Source organism: Nyctibius grandis, chromosome 1, assembly GCF_013368605.1.
Source record: "Nyctibius grandis isolate bNycGra1 chromosome 1, bNycGra1.pri, whole genome shotgun sequence".
Classification (NCBI taxonomy): Eukaryota; Metazoa; Chordata; class Aves; order Nyctibiiformes; family Nyctibiidae; genus Nyctibius; species Nyctibius grandis.
This window is the reverse complement of record NC_090658.1, coordinates 13,084,721-13,103,209: the sequence shown is the minus strand read 5'-3', so window position 1 is coordinate 13,103,209 and position 18,489 is coordinate 13,084,721. Positions and strand designations below refer to the sequence as shown.

Sequence of the window (18,489 nt, the reverse complement as noted above, 5' to 3'; positions counted from 1 at the left end):
GCCAGCTTGCACTTTGGGCGATGTGGAGGAGCAGCAAGGAGCAGCGATGTGTTGTGCAGCCGGGCTGTGTCCAGCCCTTTGCCCTACGGTGTGCAGAAGCTCCTGGCTCCCGGCTGTCCCTGTGCCTTCACAGAGTCTCTCAGCAGCGGTACAGACGGGGAGCATTTTGCCGTTAACACATAGCCCGCCTGTGAGGAGCCCCTGGGCGGGAGAGGAGCTCTGCTGCCTCCTCGCTGCTCCGGACACTCCACGTTGGGGCTTGCAGCGGTGCGAGGCTCCCCGGCGGCCAGTCCCCGGCCCTCCGTGCCGGTGAGGCTCCCCAGCGGCCCCTCGGGCCCGCTCTGCGGCGTTGGTGCCGGCTAGCCCTTCGCCTCGAGCAGGGCGGCGGGGCTGTGCCGGGCGCTGCTCGCGGTTCCCGCTGCCCCCGGCCCGCCGCCCGGGCCACGCCCGGGTTCCGGCGGCTGCCCCGCCCCCGGAAGCGCCTCCCGGCGGCGGCGGCAGGCGGGGCGGTGGCGGCGGCATGGCTAGGGGCCGAGGCGCGCACTGACCGGTGCAGCGGGGAGCGGCGCGGAGGATGGCGGCGGTGCGGGTGCTCCTGGTGCTGGGTGAGTGCAGGCTGGGCCAGGCGCCACGGCCTTCTTCCGCCTTGGGGATGTGGGTCCTGGTGCCCGCCTGCGGTCGGCGGGGCTTCGCGCTGCCCGGCGCCCGCAGAGCGGCCGCGCTGGGGCTGTCGGCGGGGCGAGGACGGAGGGGGCTCCGCGGCCGCCGCCCCCGGGGGGTGGAGGCGGCGCAGCGGCCTCCTGGGCCAAGCTCCTGGTGGTCCGGGCCCCCCGGGTTCCCGTGAGCCTGGGGGTGATGGGGCCCGGGACAGGTCCGCGGGGCTCCGGCGGGGAGGAGGGGCTGAGCAGGGCCCCATCGCATCGACCCCGGAGGGCGGCCGCGCCCCCGCCCCGCGGAGCCCCGCTGAGCTGCGGGAGCCGCCGGAGCGCCTCGCCCCGGGTCTTCTTCCCCGGCGTGCGCCGGCTCGCCCTACCCGTCCGCTCGTAAGGGCGAGCGTTGTGCTGGAACGAGCTGGGATGCAAATGCGCCAGGCACTCGCCGTGTGGCAGCTGGCGGGCAGGGGCTCTCGGAGCGGAGGCGCTCCGGGGAGGGGGCTCCCGGAGCCTCTTCTCGCTGGGCCCGGCCGCGTCTCGCAGCCTTTCCGGGCGCTGTGGTGAGGGCTGACACCGGGAAGGCTGCTGGTGTGCAGCGGTGGGTGATTTTTCCCGTGAAATCTGAGCAGAGAAAAACCGAGAGAATAAACAGCGGGCACGCAGTGGGCTCCCACCCGTAGAAACCGGCCTCCCAACCGCTGAGGGGGTTTTGTCCCTTGCTGAGCACATCTGGCTTGAGGCATCCCCCCTGCGCTGTGCGGGTTGGGAGCCAGCCTCCCTGCCTGTGCCCAGCTCTGCCATCCTCCTCGGTGGCACAAAGGGTCGGGGGCAGATGGCTGATTTTCCCGGCTGCTGCTTTTAACGGTGTTCAACTCCAGCCGCGAGGCCCAAACCCGCCTCCCCTTGCTCTGCTCCGTCGTGTTCCTCCCAGCTGGCCTCCTAGCGCCATTTTCCTTGCCTGAGGAGCCCGGGGTTTTCGCAGTGTAGCGAGAGCCAGGGCAGCTGCGAGCTGGCTTCCAGCCTGGCTTTGAAGGGTCCCGCGTCTCCCCCATGCCACAGGGCATTGTTCTCACTCCCTTCTTTGGGAATCCTGCAGACAGGGTCCTGCACGTCACCAGTACCCGCTTGCGGTCCCTTCTGTGTCACCATGCACAATTGTACGGTTTGCTTTGCCGTTTCTACTGCAAAATCAAGAGCGATCTTAGTCTAAGCACCTGGGGATGGAGGGGAGGATACTGCCTCGCAGGGAAAGGTATTTATAGCGCTGCTCATCTTTGCATGCCCAGGGCTGGGGCCGAGCCCTGCTGCCAGGCTCCAAGTAATGGCCAGTTTACAGCTGATAAGCACGAAAAGCGGCACTTATTTAGCTGATAAGCACTGTAATTGCCGATTGCCTTGAGAAGGCTGTTTTTGGAGGAGTGCATGCTTTGCTTGGGCTCTGGCTTGGAGCCATGGGGCCCTGTGGACCTGCCGCAGCGTTCGCCTACTTGCCAGTGTGACTCCAGTGGCAGCTGGGATGTGCAGGCCTGCCCTTGAGGGCCGTCTGCTGCCTTTCCTGCCAGCACGCTCCCCTCTCCAGTTGCTGGAGTTCCTGTGCTGCTCTGAGCATGTACTCTTCTCCTCGTTACTCCTGCTCAGCAGGGCCACATCCTACAGCACTGGGAGGAACATGCTGCCGTCTGGCTCACAGACACTAAAAAATCTCAGACGCCAGCAGTGCGGCTGAAATGTAAAGTTTGATGTCTAGGTTTCACGGGCTAGTGGTAAGTTTTATGGGTTGCAGGGGCAGTGTCTCCCTTTTCCTGTGGACGCTGTTTGGAGAGAGGGATGGGGAAAGACCTGTGAAGTGTGGGGTATCTGTGGCTCACACAGGTGCTTTCTGTGATCCTCCTTTGCCACGTATGTGTTCCAGGAGTGCTCGGTGCCTGCACTGCTGGTCCCTGTTCCTCCATTTCTGTTGCTTAGTGAAGCTGTGATCTTTCTGGCAATGACATTGCAGCGTGCCAGATGTGTGCTGACTTCTGCTGGAACATGTGGTTGAAATGCTAGCAGAGGAAATATTTGCTGAGTCAACTTTTCTTTAAAGCTAAAAAACCCCAGAAGGTCTATTTTGTTCTGGAAGTGCATCCATGTCCTGTGTTGAGCTGTATGTTTCTGTATGGCCATGCTTTTCTTGTGCTCACTAGCAAACCTGTTCCTAAAGAAGATCTCTGAAAACAGAAAATTTCTCTTGGCTTTAAAGGACCCAAAATAAATTTCCAATTTATTGGATCCTTTAAAGTCACTTGGGTGACTTTCACTATTTGAGCTGAAGCTGCCATCTGTTTTCCAGCAGCTCCGAGTCCTCAGCAGCCAGACCAAGTACTATGATGGTTGATCTGAGTGAGCATCCCTTCAGCAGCCAGAAAGCTGTTCTGCTTAGCACATTTCTGGGCTGTTTTGGGGCAAAGCGGTGACAAGCCAATACCATTCTTTTTCTTATAAAGCATGTGTGATCCCCCTTGGAACTTGGCTGTGCTCAGGCAGTGCTCCGGGCAGGCTGTAACCCCAACGTGGCAGGAGATTCAAAGGCTTGGTGACTCCATAGTCATGGCCATAGGCGCTTCTTTGTCTGCACAGTGAGTCCTGGGCCACTGAGAACTGGCACTGACCAGAGGGTTGTCATGTTCTGCATCCTTTAAAGATGTCCTCTGACCTCTTAATTGATCTGGAATGAGACAGTCTTCTAAAGGCAGATGGGCAAATGTTTAAAACTGCAGCAGCACCTGTACTTAGTTGTGTGCTGGCTGGTGAATGCTCTTGCTGATGGGAGCGTGTTTCCTCCCAGTCTGCTGAAGCCCCCTTGCTCAAGAGTGGTGAGTGGGTGGCACCACATGTCTGCATGTTGCTCAGATGGATAGGTCTTGCCTTGTTTGACCAAAGGCTGGTCCATGTTGCGTCCAAGAAGATAGGCGTACGTGTCCTGGGAGGGCACACTGCGCTTTCTCCAAAGGCCACAGAGCCTAAGGGGAATGGAGGGAAGAAGGTAGGAAAGGAGTGGGAAGAGAAGAGCCTGGCTTTGGGGCAGCGGGCAAAGAACGCAAGGGCCAGTCTGGCTGTAAGCGATAAGGCACTTAAAAAAGATCTGAAGGCTGTGAGGCCTGGTTACAGGTATTACTAGGGGAACTTTACAGTAATATTTTTCTTCCTTCGTTGCAATTCATCTGCTATTTGAGCTGCAAAGATCAAAGCTGTCTTCCAGCAAGCACACGTGGACTTAAGTAAATAGCTGGACCTACACCTCTCTCCAGTGAATAAATACTCTTTCCTCTCTGAACATTTTCAAGCATAGCTCTCAGGCCTGAATGCAAAATATTTGCATTAGCAGTGGGTGCTTCCACTGCTTACGATATTTGGGAACTTGAAACAAATGCTTATTTAGCAGCAGACAGACTTGGGTACAAACGTGCTCTTTGTGAAGGCTGTTGCTGCTGCGGTGTTTGCAGGGAAATTCCCATGAGATCGGAGGACATGCGATTGTTTGTCCAGACCCCAAGGAAACAGGTCTCGTTCTCCTAACATGAGTGATGGTCTCATGGGCTGGGACAGGCAGCTCTTTGGAGGCCTGGAGGGCAGTGAAGTTGACAAGATGTTTGGCAGATGCACAGGAACATTCTCCTTTATGAGGATTTAAGTTGCACAGGCTGTTAACGTTGGTTTTGGGGGGATTTGCAAAAGCTGTGAACTAGCACAGTGGATTTTGGCAGTGTAAGTGAAAGAGGCAGCTGTAGCCAGTTCACCCTCCCCAGGCGCCCAGGTGAGCACCTTGGGCATGGCGATACCTCCTGGAGAAGGGCAAGTGTAGTGTCTTTTACCTTTGTAAGAAATCAACTGTGTCTTGGGGAAGGGAGATGAAGAAATGATGATTTGACATTTGGTAACATGTTCTTGGGCATCAATGTGCATTTCAGCATGACATGCTGGGTGGCCTGTTTCCGTGTCCTGCTCCTTGCCTGGAAGGTGTTGGGAGGTGGCATCTAAGAGCTGCTTGTAAATGCGTTTAGTCTGTTAAAAAAGCAGATGTTCTATTGCACGGTGGGGTTAAAGGGTTGTGCTGGGAACATAGCATACCTTCTGTGCTGGCTTGCCTGGAAGAAGCAATCCCACCACTGGGCATGGAAGGATTTGTCCTCTGAGAGAGACCTGACAGGGAGCAGATAGGGATGCTGAAGGTTTTCATGTGGCTGCCTGCTAGAGCAGGGGCTGTTCCCTGGGCTTTGTTGTCGTTGTGAGGCTCTGCCTCGTTGGTTCACATCTTGTTCCTGATGACCTTGTGAGCTTTCAGCAGTCCAGATATATTGTGCATCTCTTGCCTTTTAGGGAGGTTGTTCAGAGGGAGTGCGAGTAAGGTGGGAGGCTGTGGGGTCTTTTAGAAACTGTTTGCTCACTTCCTAATGCCAAAGCTGTTGAACCACAGCATAAGAAAGCAAGCATATGGCTTTTTGATTCTGGAGGATGTGGCCTGGGCAGGGTCCTGCACTTCCACCTCCTCCATCCTACCCAATCCTGTCACAATCTGCTGTGCTGGTTGTGTTGATGAGCTGTCAGCTCTCCATTTGTCTTTCCTCTTCCTCGCCTGTTGCTGGGGGATCTGATCCAGGGACTGCTTTCGTGCATTGCTATTGGGTGCTGTGTGAGTGAGCAGTGTCCCATCACCTCTCAAGTCACATGGTGCCAGCAAATCCACCTTGCATTTTAACAGGAACTGTTACTATTGCTGTTTGGTTTAGACCAGGCAGCTGGTGTCCCTAAACAAAAAAGGGCCAGACTGAAGGATCATCGTGAGGAACACCATCTCCTGTTTCACTCTTCCTGTGCCTTCTGTACGTACCACTGTGCAGGCAGTGGGACATAAAAGAGGCTTGCAAGGCATATCTTTATATGGATGTAGGTTGGTTTGGGAACTAGACCAGAGTGCAACAGCAGCTTTGCGGGATGCTCACCAGTGTCTGTGGTCTCAAGGAGTGGAGCACTGGAAAAATAGTTGTCTGGGGTTTCTTCTGGATATTCCTCTCCCTGGGAGATGGGTTCAGGCTGGTTTTAGTGAAGCTTCTGTGGGCTCTTAAGGTTGGAGGCACGTTCAGCGCGTTAAGCAGCTGCAGCTCTACGGATTCCATCTATGTGTCTCTGGGTCTGGGTGCTGCTTGAATTCAGGTTGAATAGAATCCTGTCCAAAGGTTTATCTAATGTTTCCTCTTGCCCCTGCCTGCTTTGGCACATTGCAGCATGATAAGGATGAACCCATAGAATCATAGAATTGTTTTGGTTGGAAAGGACCTCTAAGATCATCAAGTCCAACCATTAACCTAGCACTGCCAAGTCCACCACTAAACAATATCCCTAAGCACCACACCTACTCATCTTTTAAATACCTCCAGGGATGGTGACTCCACCGCTTCCCTGGGCAGCCTGTTCCAATGCTTGATAACCCTTTTGGTGAAGAAATTTTTCCTAATATCCAATCTAACCCTCCCCTGGCACAACTTGAGGCCATTTCTTCTCATCCTATCACTTGTTACTTGGGAGAAGAGACTAACACCCTCCTCGCTGCAACCTCCTTTCAGGTAGTTGTAGAGAGCAATAAGGTCTCCCCTGAGCCTCCTTTTTTTCTGGGCTAAACCACACCAGTTCCCTCAGCCATTCCTCACAAGACTTGCACTCCAGACCCTTCACCAGCTTCACTGCCCTTCTTTGGACTCCCTTCAGCACCTCCATGTCGTTCTTGTAGTGAGGGGCCCAAAACTGAACACAGTATTCACGGTGCAGCCTCACCAGTGCCGAGTACGGAGAGACGATCACTTCCCTAGTCCTGCTGGCCACACGATTTTTGATACAAGCCAGGATGCTGTTGGCCTTCTTGGCCACTTGGGCACACTGCTGGCTCATATTCAGCTGGCTGTTGACCTGTTGGTCCTTTTCTGCTGAGCAGCTTTCCAGCCACTCTTCCCCAAGCCTGTAGCATTGCATGGGGTTGTTGTGACCCAGCTGTAGGACCTGACACTTGGCCTTGTTGAACCTCATAGAGTTGGCCTCGGCCCATCGATCCAACCTGTCCAGATCCCTCTGCAGAGCCTTCCTGCCCTCAAGTAGATCAACACTCCTGCTCAACTTGGTGTTGTCTGCAAACTTGCTGAGGGTGCACTTGATCCCCTCATCCAGATCATCGATAAAGATATTGAACAGAACTGTCCCCAACACTGAGCCCTGGGGAACACCACTTGTGACCGGCCACCAACTGGATTTAACTCCATTCACCACAACTCTTTGGGCCCAGCCATCCAGCTGTTTTTTTACCCAGCAAAGTGTATGCCCATCCAAGCCATGAGCAGCCAGTTTCTCCAGGAGAATGCTGTGGGAGACTGTGTCAAATGCTTTACTAAAGTCCAGGTAGACAACATCCACAGCCTTTCCCTTATCCAGTAAGCGGGTCATGTTGTCATAGAAGGAGATGAGGTTAGTCAAGCAAGACCTGCCTTTCATAAATCCATGCTGACTGGGCCTGATTGCCTGGTTGTTCTGTATGTGCCCCATGATGGCACTCAAGATGATCTGTGCCATAATCTTCCCTGACATGGAGGTCAGACTCACAGGCCTGTAGTTCCCTGGATCCTCCTTCTGCCCCTTTCTATAGATGGGCGTCACATTTGCTAATTTCCAGTCACCTGGGACCTCCCATAGTTAATCAGGACTGCTGATAAATGATGGAAAGTGGCTTGGTGAACACTTTGCCCAGTTCTCTCAGTACACATACCACCCCGTCAAGTCAGGGACTCCATTTTGGGTCATTCCTTTGTTCTGGGGAAATACTTGGCAGCAAGTGCTGTTCTCCTGTGTTTACCTGTGTCTCCTTTTAATCTGTGCAGCCCCCGCCGAGGGGCTGTGGAAGATCTTCAGGCCAAACACAAGTGGTCTTTGTTTCAAAGCATCAATTTGTGTTGGCAGCCAGGTCTGCAGCGCATGTGCTTTCCATTGACTGCTGCTCCAGCTCTGTTCCTCAGTCTTGCCAGCTTTTTTTTAAAAATTTAATACAAAAATGTTTTTCCTGAGCTTAAAAGGCTGAGCCGTACAGTACTTCTAGTCTTAATTTAAGCCTTGCCTTTTCCGGGGAAGCAGTCTCTGTCTGTGCACAGAACAGACTGCTTTCCTCTCCTCTGAGAGGTAACTAATACGTGCTGTCTGATCAGCAAAGAGAGAGGTGAGGGGGACTTCAGAGTGGTTTGCAATCTTCTGAAAGCCTGGTCTGTGTGCCTGGGATGAGGAGTTGTGGTGTGCCAGACCAGCTCGGGCTGTTCTCGAGCCTGCTGGTCTTAGAGCAGTTTGGGAAGATTGATGGGTAGGTGCTTTTGTTGATACTCTTTGCAGACTGTTACCGCCTGGGGCTGCTCCTTTGATATGGTCAGCTTTCAAAAAATCCATGCTCTGTTCTCTGATTTTGGCCCTCTGAAGTTGTTCTGCAAGGACTTCTCTTGAAAATGCATTTTAATCCTTAAAAATATTAGGTGACATCCAGGCGAGGCCCAGGTCACTATTTAAAGCATTCCTGTTGATAGTGAACAGATGGATGCTGAGGTGTTCAGGTGCCCCAGAGAGCAGAAATGAAAACTAGTCAGATCCAACCACAGGAGAATTCAGACTGGGACTTTGCAGGGTGGAATGTTGCAGTGATGAGTCGTCGTGAGCTACCTGTCCCCTTGCACAGCAGGTGCACGCAAATTGTGTGTCTGGAGAGGAGGCATGGCTGTTTGTAACTGATAATTCCTCATGTGAGATGGAGCTTGCCAGTGGGATACCAATGGCCTGTCTTCTCCTTGTCAAATTAAGCTCTGATTTGAATGGAGCAGGCAGGACGTTTGGCATTTGTGGACTGCGGTGTGCACAGGGCCCCTGCGTGTGTGTGAATTGAATCCACCACTGTCAGATGGTCTGGGCCTCTGTGAGGCTGGGGTGTCTTGGATCAGCGTCCATATTGTGCAGGATGATGAATGAGGAGAACTGATACGAGTGGGCTCCTGTCTGTGAAGTGGGGTGACACGTTGCATTTCTGGTGTGTGAATCCTCCTGCTCTGGAAAGTGAGATGTTGCAGGCTGGGAGAAAGCGATGACACATACAGGGTTGCTGCCTGTGCTGGGAGCTGGTGCGGGAAGGGGCTGGGGTTTAAGTGAGTGATTATTAGAAGTCTGCTTGTATTTCAGCCCCTAGTTGACATATATTCAGTTCCTAGATGACTTCTGTCCTGGAGGACAGGAGTGTCCGTGAGCGCTTTGCATTCAGACCTCGGTGCTAATGGCAGATATTATTTTTCGGGGTAGCTCCGAGGTGACAGGCTTTATAACAGCGATGCTGTCGTGAGATGAGGTCTGTCCCAGCATCAGGATTTTGCGCCTGGGTGCAGCTCGGGCCACCCTGAAAAACAGCCAAGACAGCGCCCTACTGCTGTCAATATAGGCACGCTGGTGAGTTGGCTTTGTCCTCTGTCACTCCAAGCCAGAGGGCTCTGTCCCCAGAGCTATGGCATGGGGAGGCCGAGGCCCATTCTGGCTGCAAGAGGGGAGGTTTATGTGCCTCTGGGCAGCTTTGTGCGGGGTTGTCCTGGGGTTGTCCTTGCTGTCGAACGTGATGCTGACACAAGATAGGCACAGTATTGCTTAAGACCAACTAAGAACTCTTTCCTCATTACGGTTGCTTGTTGACCTCTTTAGGAGCACAAAGAAAGCCTTTGATTCCAAAACATACAGTGACTCTCCAAATGGTTAAAGGTGGGACAGGCTGCAGCTTGCAAGTGCCTTTATTGCTGTCCACGCAGCATGCTTTGGTGTATGTCCTGGCTCTGCTGGGAAGGCCCATCATTTGCGTGACACGGAGCTGCTCCATGGTGCTGGCTCTGTTGAAGTTGCTGGCAGTGCCTGTGTCAGTGGGAAGATTTTGTGGGCGGAAAGGTTATGGTTTTTGTTTTTCCCAGCAAAGACAAGATCAGAGAAGATAAAACCAGACAGTCTTGTAGGTGCCACACAGGGCAGTGCATCCAGCTGTCCCAAACCATCTATGGGAGCATAGACAGGTTTGTGCTGCTGAGGACAAGTCATTTAGTTGCCTCTGCAGCTGCCCTGGAGAGGGGCCAACATTGAAAGTCTCCTCCAGCAGTTGAAGAATTGTGCAAGTTGTCTTGGACCAAAGAAAACAGAGCTTCCTGAGAGTTACTTGGCATTCTTTGTACCTATCCCTCCATACTGCCTGCTTTGAACATTGGGAGCCTGGGAGACATCTGAGAGCACCTGGCAGGTGCTGTGGGAATGGCCGGTTCCTAGGCTGAGCCTCCTTCTGTATCAGTGAGATGGCTGGATGTCAGCCGATTGTCTTGAGATCACCCTTTCCTCCAGCCAGGTTTAAACAGATGTTTATCCGCCATATTCCAAGCAAAAGCTGAGCTATGAAGGCAACACGGGTGATTTTTGTCTGCTGAGTTAGCTCCTGATGGCTCTCCCTGCGTGCTGTGTGTGCTTGCAGCCTTCAGATGCGTAAGTGGAGGAGCTTCTTGCTGGGGCCTCACCTGGCACAGCAGCATTGACCCTTCCGCCCAGGTCCTGCCTCTGTCTTGCTGCCTTGTTGCACTGGCCCGAGTGCAGCTGTTGCTTTTCCAGTTGTGCCTCCTGTCTCCCCTCTTCCTGATTCCACTTCTGTATCCAGACTCCCCAATGGCATGCCACGTGTCCCCTTCTTGGACTTTCCCATTGCTCGGCTTCTCTCCGATGCCTGGCTGTGAGTGCTGCTGTTTTGCCAGGTGTGGCTGTGGCTTCATCATCCCAACTTGAGACTGCTTTTGTGTCCTTGATCTGGGGCCCCAGTTCATGACAGGTGGTGAGAAATCAGAGCAGAGCTGGTGCAGGGCTGCTGAGATGTTCAGGTGGTTCTTAGAAATAAGAGACTTTTTTGATAAGAATTCTTCCACTCAGCTAAGGAAAAATCTCAAAGCCACGTGTCCTGAAGCAGAAACCACTGATCTGAATGGTTAACATTTTGGCAAGGAAATAAGCACCCAGGAAACAAGAGTGTCATCCTGGGCATCCTTCAGTGTCACACTGTGTTCCTGTGGCCTTGCTGGGATTTGGCCCTGCCTCTCACTGGCTGGAGATGCTCTCCTGCATGGCTCCCGTGGTGGAGCAATCCCTTTTACCTGGATTGCCGAGTGGCCACAGTGAGCAGCCAGGCACCTGCAGGTATCTCAGCACAACTTCTTACTCTCCAGGACCTGGTTGTTGGCTGTCTGTCACCAACTGTTTGTGTGCTTCCTTGGCATTTGGTTGCTTTGAATGTTCTGGTGCTCTTCCCACTGGTGGATTAGTGACTGTCCAGTATTGTTCTCCAGATACATTGGGAATCAGCTGTCCTGCCACTGTGGAGAAAAGCACTTGTTTTTCAGGGAGTTTTGGTTAGTACGAATTTCTGTTTCTGTGAGTCCGTTACACCTGAGCTTTTCTTTAATTTGTCACTGGGGCTTTGCATTAGACCTATCTGTAGCAAGCATTCTGCCTCGTTATCGATTTGTAAGAGTATTCCAGAAAGTGCCCTGCTTGCATATTCTTCCCACTCAGTGACTTTGCTCCATTTTTAGCTGAGAGATAATGTAGCAATGTCTCATAGAGAAGCTACCTTTTAATTAATATTGCATGAGCAGAGGAAATATTAGCTTCTCCGTCTACTTTCCTATTTTTGTGGCTTTTAATATAGATTCATAAATGGCTCTAATGAAAATAAACAAGGAACTGTTCCTTTCTATGCCATCTTTGCTTTCAGAGGTGATACTGCAGGTCCAGCCTCCCTGGTGATGCTTCCCCCAGGAGGCAGGTCCTGGGCCATAGCTGGACAGCAGTGCTGCCCTGCACAACCATAAATGGTGATTGTGCAATGGGGCTGGTCTTCAGCTTTCCAGCAATGAAAAGAGAAGGAGCTGGATGAAATCTGCAGACCTGTAGGGTGTAGTTGGAGACAGATATGGGGAGTTGTGGATGATGCTTTGTAGCCAGGAGGAAGGCAGTGCCACATAGACTGAAAATGGATGTGCAGTGCACAGCAGGCAATATTAAGCAGTGTTTTTGAAATGCTCGTGAGGGGTGACACAGAAATGATACGAACCCAGAGAAGCCCTGGGTAACCAGTCCCTCCTCTGCAAGCTTCAGATGCAGGCGGAAGTCAAAACCCGGCAGTGTGGAGCCCATGTAAATAGGAGAGGCATCAAGGCAGGCAGTGGAGTGAGGCCTATTTCAGGTGTGTCCTCTGTGCAATTTTTGGCTTGCAGCACCATGGTGGCTGCTAGGACAAGCTGGTGTGTTGTCAGGAGCACCTTTCCTGGGAGCTTCTTCCCTTCCTGTGGAGGGGAGCAAACAGGTCAAACCTGCAGTAAACCAAGTGGCAAAGCAGGATGCTCCAGAGACTCACTCACCTCGAGCTGGACACATGGTGCAGCGTTGCCCTATGGGGAGTATGGCTGCAGGATTGCTCCCGATTTAGTCCTGTCTACAGTGCCTCTGTGCTGTCCCCTTGCTCCTGGGAAGGCAGAGTGGCTGCATGCATGCTTGTGGGTGGGCCATGCAGAGGCAGCTGCACGCAGGGGTGCACAACTGAATCCCTGCAGCAGTTGCCACAACATGGGTGTCATTTTCAAGACTATGGCACTGAGTGAACCATTTCTCCCACGAGATATAAGCTGTCTGGAGAGCTTGGCCAGCTGTATCTTCCTGGCTTCGTGGCAAATCCATCTGAGTCTCCACAGGCAGATAACGAAGGGAAACTTAACTGTAAATATACCGGCTCTCTCCTGCAGAGAGATTTAAAATATTTATCCCAGAGCAGGACCTGGGAGATAAATAAGCTCTGTGTCTGCTTCCTTGCACGCAAGGCTCCAGAGTGCAGCTGTCCCTTTGTGCCCACCTCTGAGTCCTCCTTGGGGCTGGAGGGTTGCTTGTGGGTGGGCTTGAAGCCCCTGTAGACAGTGTAAACATACAGCAGTCAGCAAAATGGAGGGGGAAACGCCAAGGGTACTTGTGCTTGTGTAGATGTGAGTTCTTGTCTGCACCCTAACTGCCCCCAGTCGGCCCCCTGGCTGCTGTCCCTGCTCTGTTGCTCTCAGGGTGCTGTGGAGCTTGCTGGTGAGCCATGTGTGGCTTGGGGTCTGCCAGGTAAGGTTGTAACCCACCTGGCCCCCTCAGAAAGCAAAATCTGTAAGACATCCTAACCAAGCACATCCGAAAGCCAGCACAGGTTTCGGTGGTACTGGGGAGGTTTTCCTCCTTCCAGTGGATTTGGTGGCAGCATGCAGAGAAGCAGCTCACTCAAGCAGCTTCAGTACCAAATCTGCTTCATTCTCCCACAAACAGTCCTGGGAGAACAAGGAAGGCTTGTTGACAGGACTGCGCCATGCCCAGCGCAGCCTTGTCTTGAGCGCTGACCCAATGGCCTCGCTGCATGGAGAGGAGCTGTCTCTGAGCAGCAGCTTGTCTTCTCTGATGGTGTGTTGATGAAGCAGCTGGCTTTGCTTGGAGGCCTTCTGTGGCTTCGGTGCTGCTTCTCTTCGCCCTGCTTCCCTTGCCCTGGCCTCCATGCCCCGCACCGCCCCCCCCCAGTCCCTCTTTTGTCTCTGCAGCCTGAGTTTCCATCCTCTGGGCTGGCTGGGACTCCTGTTTGCCGAAGGGAAGCGCCAGGCAGCTTTATGAAGCTTGTTCTGTTTTTTCCCATCATCTCCTGGAACGACATTTCAGCTGGAACAGGAAAAATGTGAAGCCCTGGCCAGGGGCTCCCTCCGCACACACAGTGCTGTTGTGGAGGAATCCTTCTTGGCTGGGCTTGGAATGGCAGGAGCAAGGTTAGCCTTTGGCCCTCAGCCTGTATGAAGGGGCGTGAGGATGCAGCAGCAAGCACTTGTGTGATACCTGGAGGTGCTGGCTCCCACCACCGTAGGATGAGTTCTCAGCCTCACAGACCTTGTGGGTGAAGCCATGCAGCCTCGATGCCACAGGGTCTCGCCTCCAGCACCGGGACAAGGAGCACTGAGCCCTGAGCCAGCTCTGTCGCAGCTCTTACCTGCTGGCAGGACCTACCTGGCCGTTCAACGCTGCCTGGGCTCTCCTCTACCACCAGAGGAGTTTTGCTTGGTAAAGACCTTTGCATTCTCACATGACCCTTGCTTAAATTGTGGGGGAAGCATTGTCCTTCGAGGCCAAAGCTTGTCCTGGCTCCACATGGCGTCTGTCTGCCCTGTTTCCTTTTGTGGGAGAAAAGTGGCACACCTTTGCTGTGCCAACCAGAGCTCAGCCTCTGGGTCAGCTGCGTCTCCAGCCGGCCATGCGCTGCCAGTTGCACATGTCAGCTGTAAATCAGTGTTTCTGAGGAAGCCTAGGAGTTGCTCAAGGGCTCTGAGCAAGCCTAGGAGAGTCGATTGGTAGGACTGGTGGGTGCAGCCAGCCTGTTGCTGGTGCTGAGTCACCTTTGAAGCATTTGTGTTTCTCACTGGGGCTTGGCAACGCAGCTGGTGATGTCTGCTCACGAGCCTTTGGCTGACACACTGTTAAAGATGATTTAATTGAGCCAGCGGGATTCCCAGCTTCTGCACTGGGCTTATGGCCTTCCTGTCCCACTCTCTTTATCTGCCATCAAGATATTGTCCTGGCCTTCCTTGGGGGTTCAATGGCCACCGCAGCCTGTGCTGCTCAGCAAGCAGGCACGGGCCCACCTGCCTGACCAAAGCAAGCTTTCTTCTCCACAAGCCAGAGGCTGAGTGGTGCAGACAGCTGCCAGCACACACCTGTGCCCCAAGTGTTTGGGCTGGAGAAGCTGTAGTCTGGCTGCTAACTCTGCCCTATCCTTCTCCTAGCTGCACCACCGCATCACTACACTCATAGCTTGGGCTGGTTCTCTGGGGTGAGGGCTCAGGAGGGGTACCTGGGCTTCTCTTAGGGGCCTGGGACCACACAGTTGCCCCAGTGACCCAATAGAATGGTATCCTTTCCCTGGGACCAGGTGTGTCCACCCAGAGATGCCTCTGCCTCCTCTTGCAGCAGGATGCCAGGAGTCTTGTTGCGGACTATGGCTCAGAGCGGTGTTGACCTGGTCCCAGGAGAGACAGGGGCTTCCTGTGAGACAAAGGCCAGTTGTTCTGGTTCAGCAGCCCCAGCTGTTGTGGGGAGCCAAGGAGCTTGGCTACCACTGGGACTTCCCTGGCTTGCTCCAGCTTTCCCCTGTTTGAGCAAGGTGCTGAGATATCAGGAGAGACTGTGGGGCAAAGGCACAGCTAGCAGTTCAGCCCAGACACATCCTCCATATCCTAAAGACTACTAGCGAATCCCTCAGCCTTGGAGACAAACTGCACAGCATAGTGGCTTTCCCACCAGTCCAAGTAAGTCTGCAGTGGGATATTGGTTGGCAGCAGCCCTGCTCTGCTTGGGAATTGGGAGGAACCTCTCATAGTGTTCATATCGCTCTATGGCTGCAGAGTAGTACCCTTGTTGCTGTTCTTGCTCATTGTTAGAGCGGCAGCTAGCTTGTGCAGTGGGAAATGCCCTGGACCTCGCTCCCCATCACCGCCCTGTCCCTGACTGCAGAGGTTATCATGTCATGTCGCTTTGGGGTGGCTCTTCTTTTATCCTGCTGCCTGGCTTAGAGCACACAGGAAAGCAGGGCCTCTGCTTGCTGCCAGTGCAAGGATGAAGCGCAACGAAGCTGGTGAAGGGTCTAGAGCACAAGTCCTACGAGGAGCAGCTGAGGAACAGGGGTTGTTTAGCCTGGTGAAAAGGAGGCTCAGGAGAGACCTTATCGTTCTCTACAACTACCTGAAAGGAGGTTGTAGCAAGGCAAGTGCCAGTCTCTTCTCCCAAGTAATAAGCTATAGGACAAGAGGAAGCAGCCTCAAGTTGCACCAGGGGAGGTTTAGATTGGATATCAGGAAAAATTTCTTCATGGAAAGGGTTATCAAGCAGTGGAACAGGCTGCCCAGGGAAGTGGTTGAGCCACCATCCCTGGAGGTATTTAAAAGACGTGTAGATGTGGTGCTTAGGGACGTGTTTATTGGTGGACTTGGCAGTGCTAGGTTAACAGTTGGACGTGATGATCTTAAAGGTCTCTTCCCACCAAAACGAAGGCATCCCCATGAAGGCAGGGAGCTGTTGGAGGATAGAGGCTGCAGAGCTCCCATGGCAGAGTTATGAAACTGAGCTTGGGATGGTCTTGGAGGAAGCAAGCCTGAGGAGCTTGTGGCTGGGGAGGGGCTGGGAGTCCCAGGGTCTGTGCTGGGGAATCAGGATGGGCAGCGCGATGAACAGAGGTGGGGAAGCCCCGAACTCGCTTGAGCTGGGTGGGTGAGAGAAGTCAGTGCCAGGGTAGCCTGGCTATCCTGGCACGGTGCTGGCAGCCATTGGGAGTCTGCAGCTGGGTACCTGGGCTTGCTGTCCTTGTGCTGAGCCTTTTTCTCAGTTATACTGGTCTTTTCTCCTGCGGCACATGTGCGAGCAGTTCCTGCCTACTTTGAGACTGGGGCTGCGTGCAATGGAGGCTGCAGGCACCTCCCTGCTGTGTGTGGCAGTGAGCTCCTCCCGTGGCCAGCTGCACCCCAGTGTGTTACTGCGAGCACTGCCTCAGCATTTGCTCCAGCAATTGATTTACAGTGTTCTAACCCCAGTGGCTTTGTTCTGGTTTCTTGCGATAATTGCTCAGAAATTGGGCTTAGCCATTCCCAAGTATGGGATCCTGGGCCTGGAAGGGAGGGTTGCTAACCACGGGGGAGAACATCCCTCACAGCTTGCAGCCTCTCTGAACAGTGCTGGGGAGGTTAATGGGGATTGTACTAAGTGGTTGTGGCTTTTCTTTTTTTAATTCTAAAGCTTGGTTTGAAGGACAGAGTTGGCTTCTTGGTGGTTGCTTGGAGCCTGTGTTTAAAAGCACCCCTCCATGCAGAGGGCAGTGGAGAGAGGTGCTGTGGACCTCCAGGGGCAAGCTGAGGCTGCAGTCCCATTGCGGAGAAATTGTCACTCACTGGTAGGCCAGCAGCCAAGACATTTCCAAACAAGGGCTTGAATCTGCCCTATGTCATAGGGCTCCTGGTGGGGTCCATGAGGATGGCCATGGTCTGGGCAGATGTAATCTTGCATTGGCACAGAGGGATAGAGGTGGGGCAAGAGTGGACCAGCTCTGCAGTTTCCATTTGGGACCCAAGTGAAACAGCCAAGTACTGTGGGATGAACAGATGCCCCCAGCTGTTACAGGATGGGGATGCCTCTGTGCCTACTTTCATCCCACGTTGATTCTCCTCTGGATCAGTAAATCCCACCTGGAAGGTTGCATATCTGGGTGCTTTGCAATTTGAAACTTTGCTCATGGTGCTACAGGCTGATCCGATGTGGCCCTCCATGGAGCATGTGGAGAAGAACTGGATACCTGACCTGCATGGTGGTGTGATAGCTGGCGTGATGTGGTGGTGTGCAGGCATCGTGTCTCCTGCCCACCACGAAAGGGAGACATGTGGTTGTTGTCTGAGCAGACCCATGCGCTCAGAGCAGGGCTGTCAGATCCAGGTGTGTGGTACAACTATAGGGGCAAATATGTGGTGTTTTCCCAAGTCCCTCATCGTCTTGATCCGCCCCAGTATGACCATGCTGTGTTTACCCCAGACCTGGAGCTCCTAGGTGCTGGTGCAGTTCCTCCTGGCTCATGAAGCCAAAGGCACTCTAGCTGAGCATTTCTTGGAAATGCTGTTTGGTACCCATACAGTTGTGCTGGGGACTCAAATAGGAATGATTTTTTTTCCTGAGTGCAGAGGGAGTTTTTGTTTTTACTTTAACTGGAATGGGAAACAGCATAGTTTTAAAAGGCTTATATGATGGGTGCCCAAAGACTTTCCAGATGTTGGGCTTGATCAGACCAAGCCTGCTGTGTTCAGAGCTCCTTGCCTGCATCAAACCATTTCCATCTGGCCTAGTAGAAGAGTGGTTTATTGCAACTCTACGCGTCTGAGAGCCTTTCTCAACTGGAACCTCTTGCACAGAGGAACGTGCTGGCTGGAAATCATTTGGAGATGCAAATCTCCCTGTGTGTTTGGCTTGGCTGCTGTTTCCACGGTATCTGCTAAGCAGTGGAACAAGCTGTGTGTGGAGCAGGCGTGCTCCGAGCAGCTGCTTTATGTGGCTATAGAGACTGACCCACGAGGCAGGGGGGTTGCTTGTGTTATTAAGTATTCATGATTTTTCTTGCCTGCTTCTGCAGCTTCAGCTGGCGCAATTGAGCCTGCTGGCTCTGTGTTTGTGATCAGGAGGGGAGGAAAAGCTGACCCATGTGTTCCCAGTCCTGGCATGCCAAAAATCTCCTTTTATAGGAGCATGTTCATAATGAATTGTGCCAGGAAACACATGGCTTGCTCGAGCCATGAATGGGAGGTCTGTATGGGGCCCTGTGCTCACCGACAGCCTCGTGAGGACAAAGAGCAGATGCTGGCGTGCGTTACTTGCTCTGTGGCAGCCTGCATCCTCTGGGCTGCAGTGGATGGGGAGCAGGAGGTGGGATCAAGGTACTAAGTGCTTGGCTAGTCCAGTGACAGCAGAGAGGGTAGGACGAGAGGCTGGGCGAGTGGATTTACTGTGCGCTGCTCTTTGTGGCTCCTCTGGCCTGGGGAGGGCTGTCTTGCTTCTCTGCAGATGTGGCTTTTTGCAGCGGAGGCTATGTTGAAAGGAGCCTGGGCGCTGCAGGCAAGCAAAGTGCTGCCAACAGCTTGGGATGATGATCGTGGGTGGGGAAGAGAAAGAAAAGTAGGGATGTGTG

At 53.4% G+C, this 18,489-nt stretch overlaps 1 protein-coding gene across 1 annotated transcript in view; it reads left to right on the top strand.

The window, feature by feature from the left end:
- Window positions 1-511: 511 nt before the first annotated feature.
- PTK7 (protein tyrosine kinase 7 (inactive)) overlaps window positions 512-18,489 on the top strand; it is a 42,387-nt gene continuing 24,409 nt past the window's right edge. Inside the window, exon 1 of the mRNA XM_068403400.1 lies at window positions 512-605. Coding sequence (XP_068259501.1) covers window positions 575-605 — 31 coding nt within the window. The 5' untranslated portion in view covers window positions 512-574. The remainder of the gene's footprint in view (window positions 606-18,489) is intronic.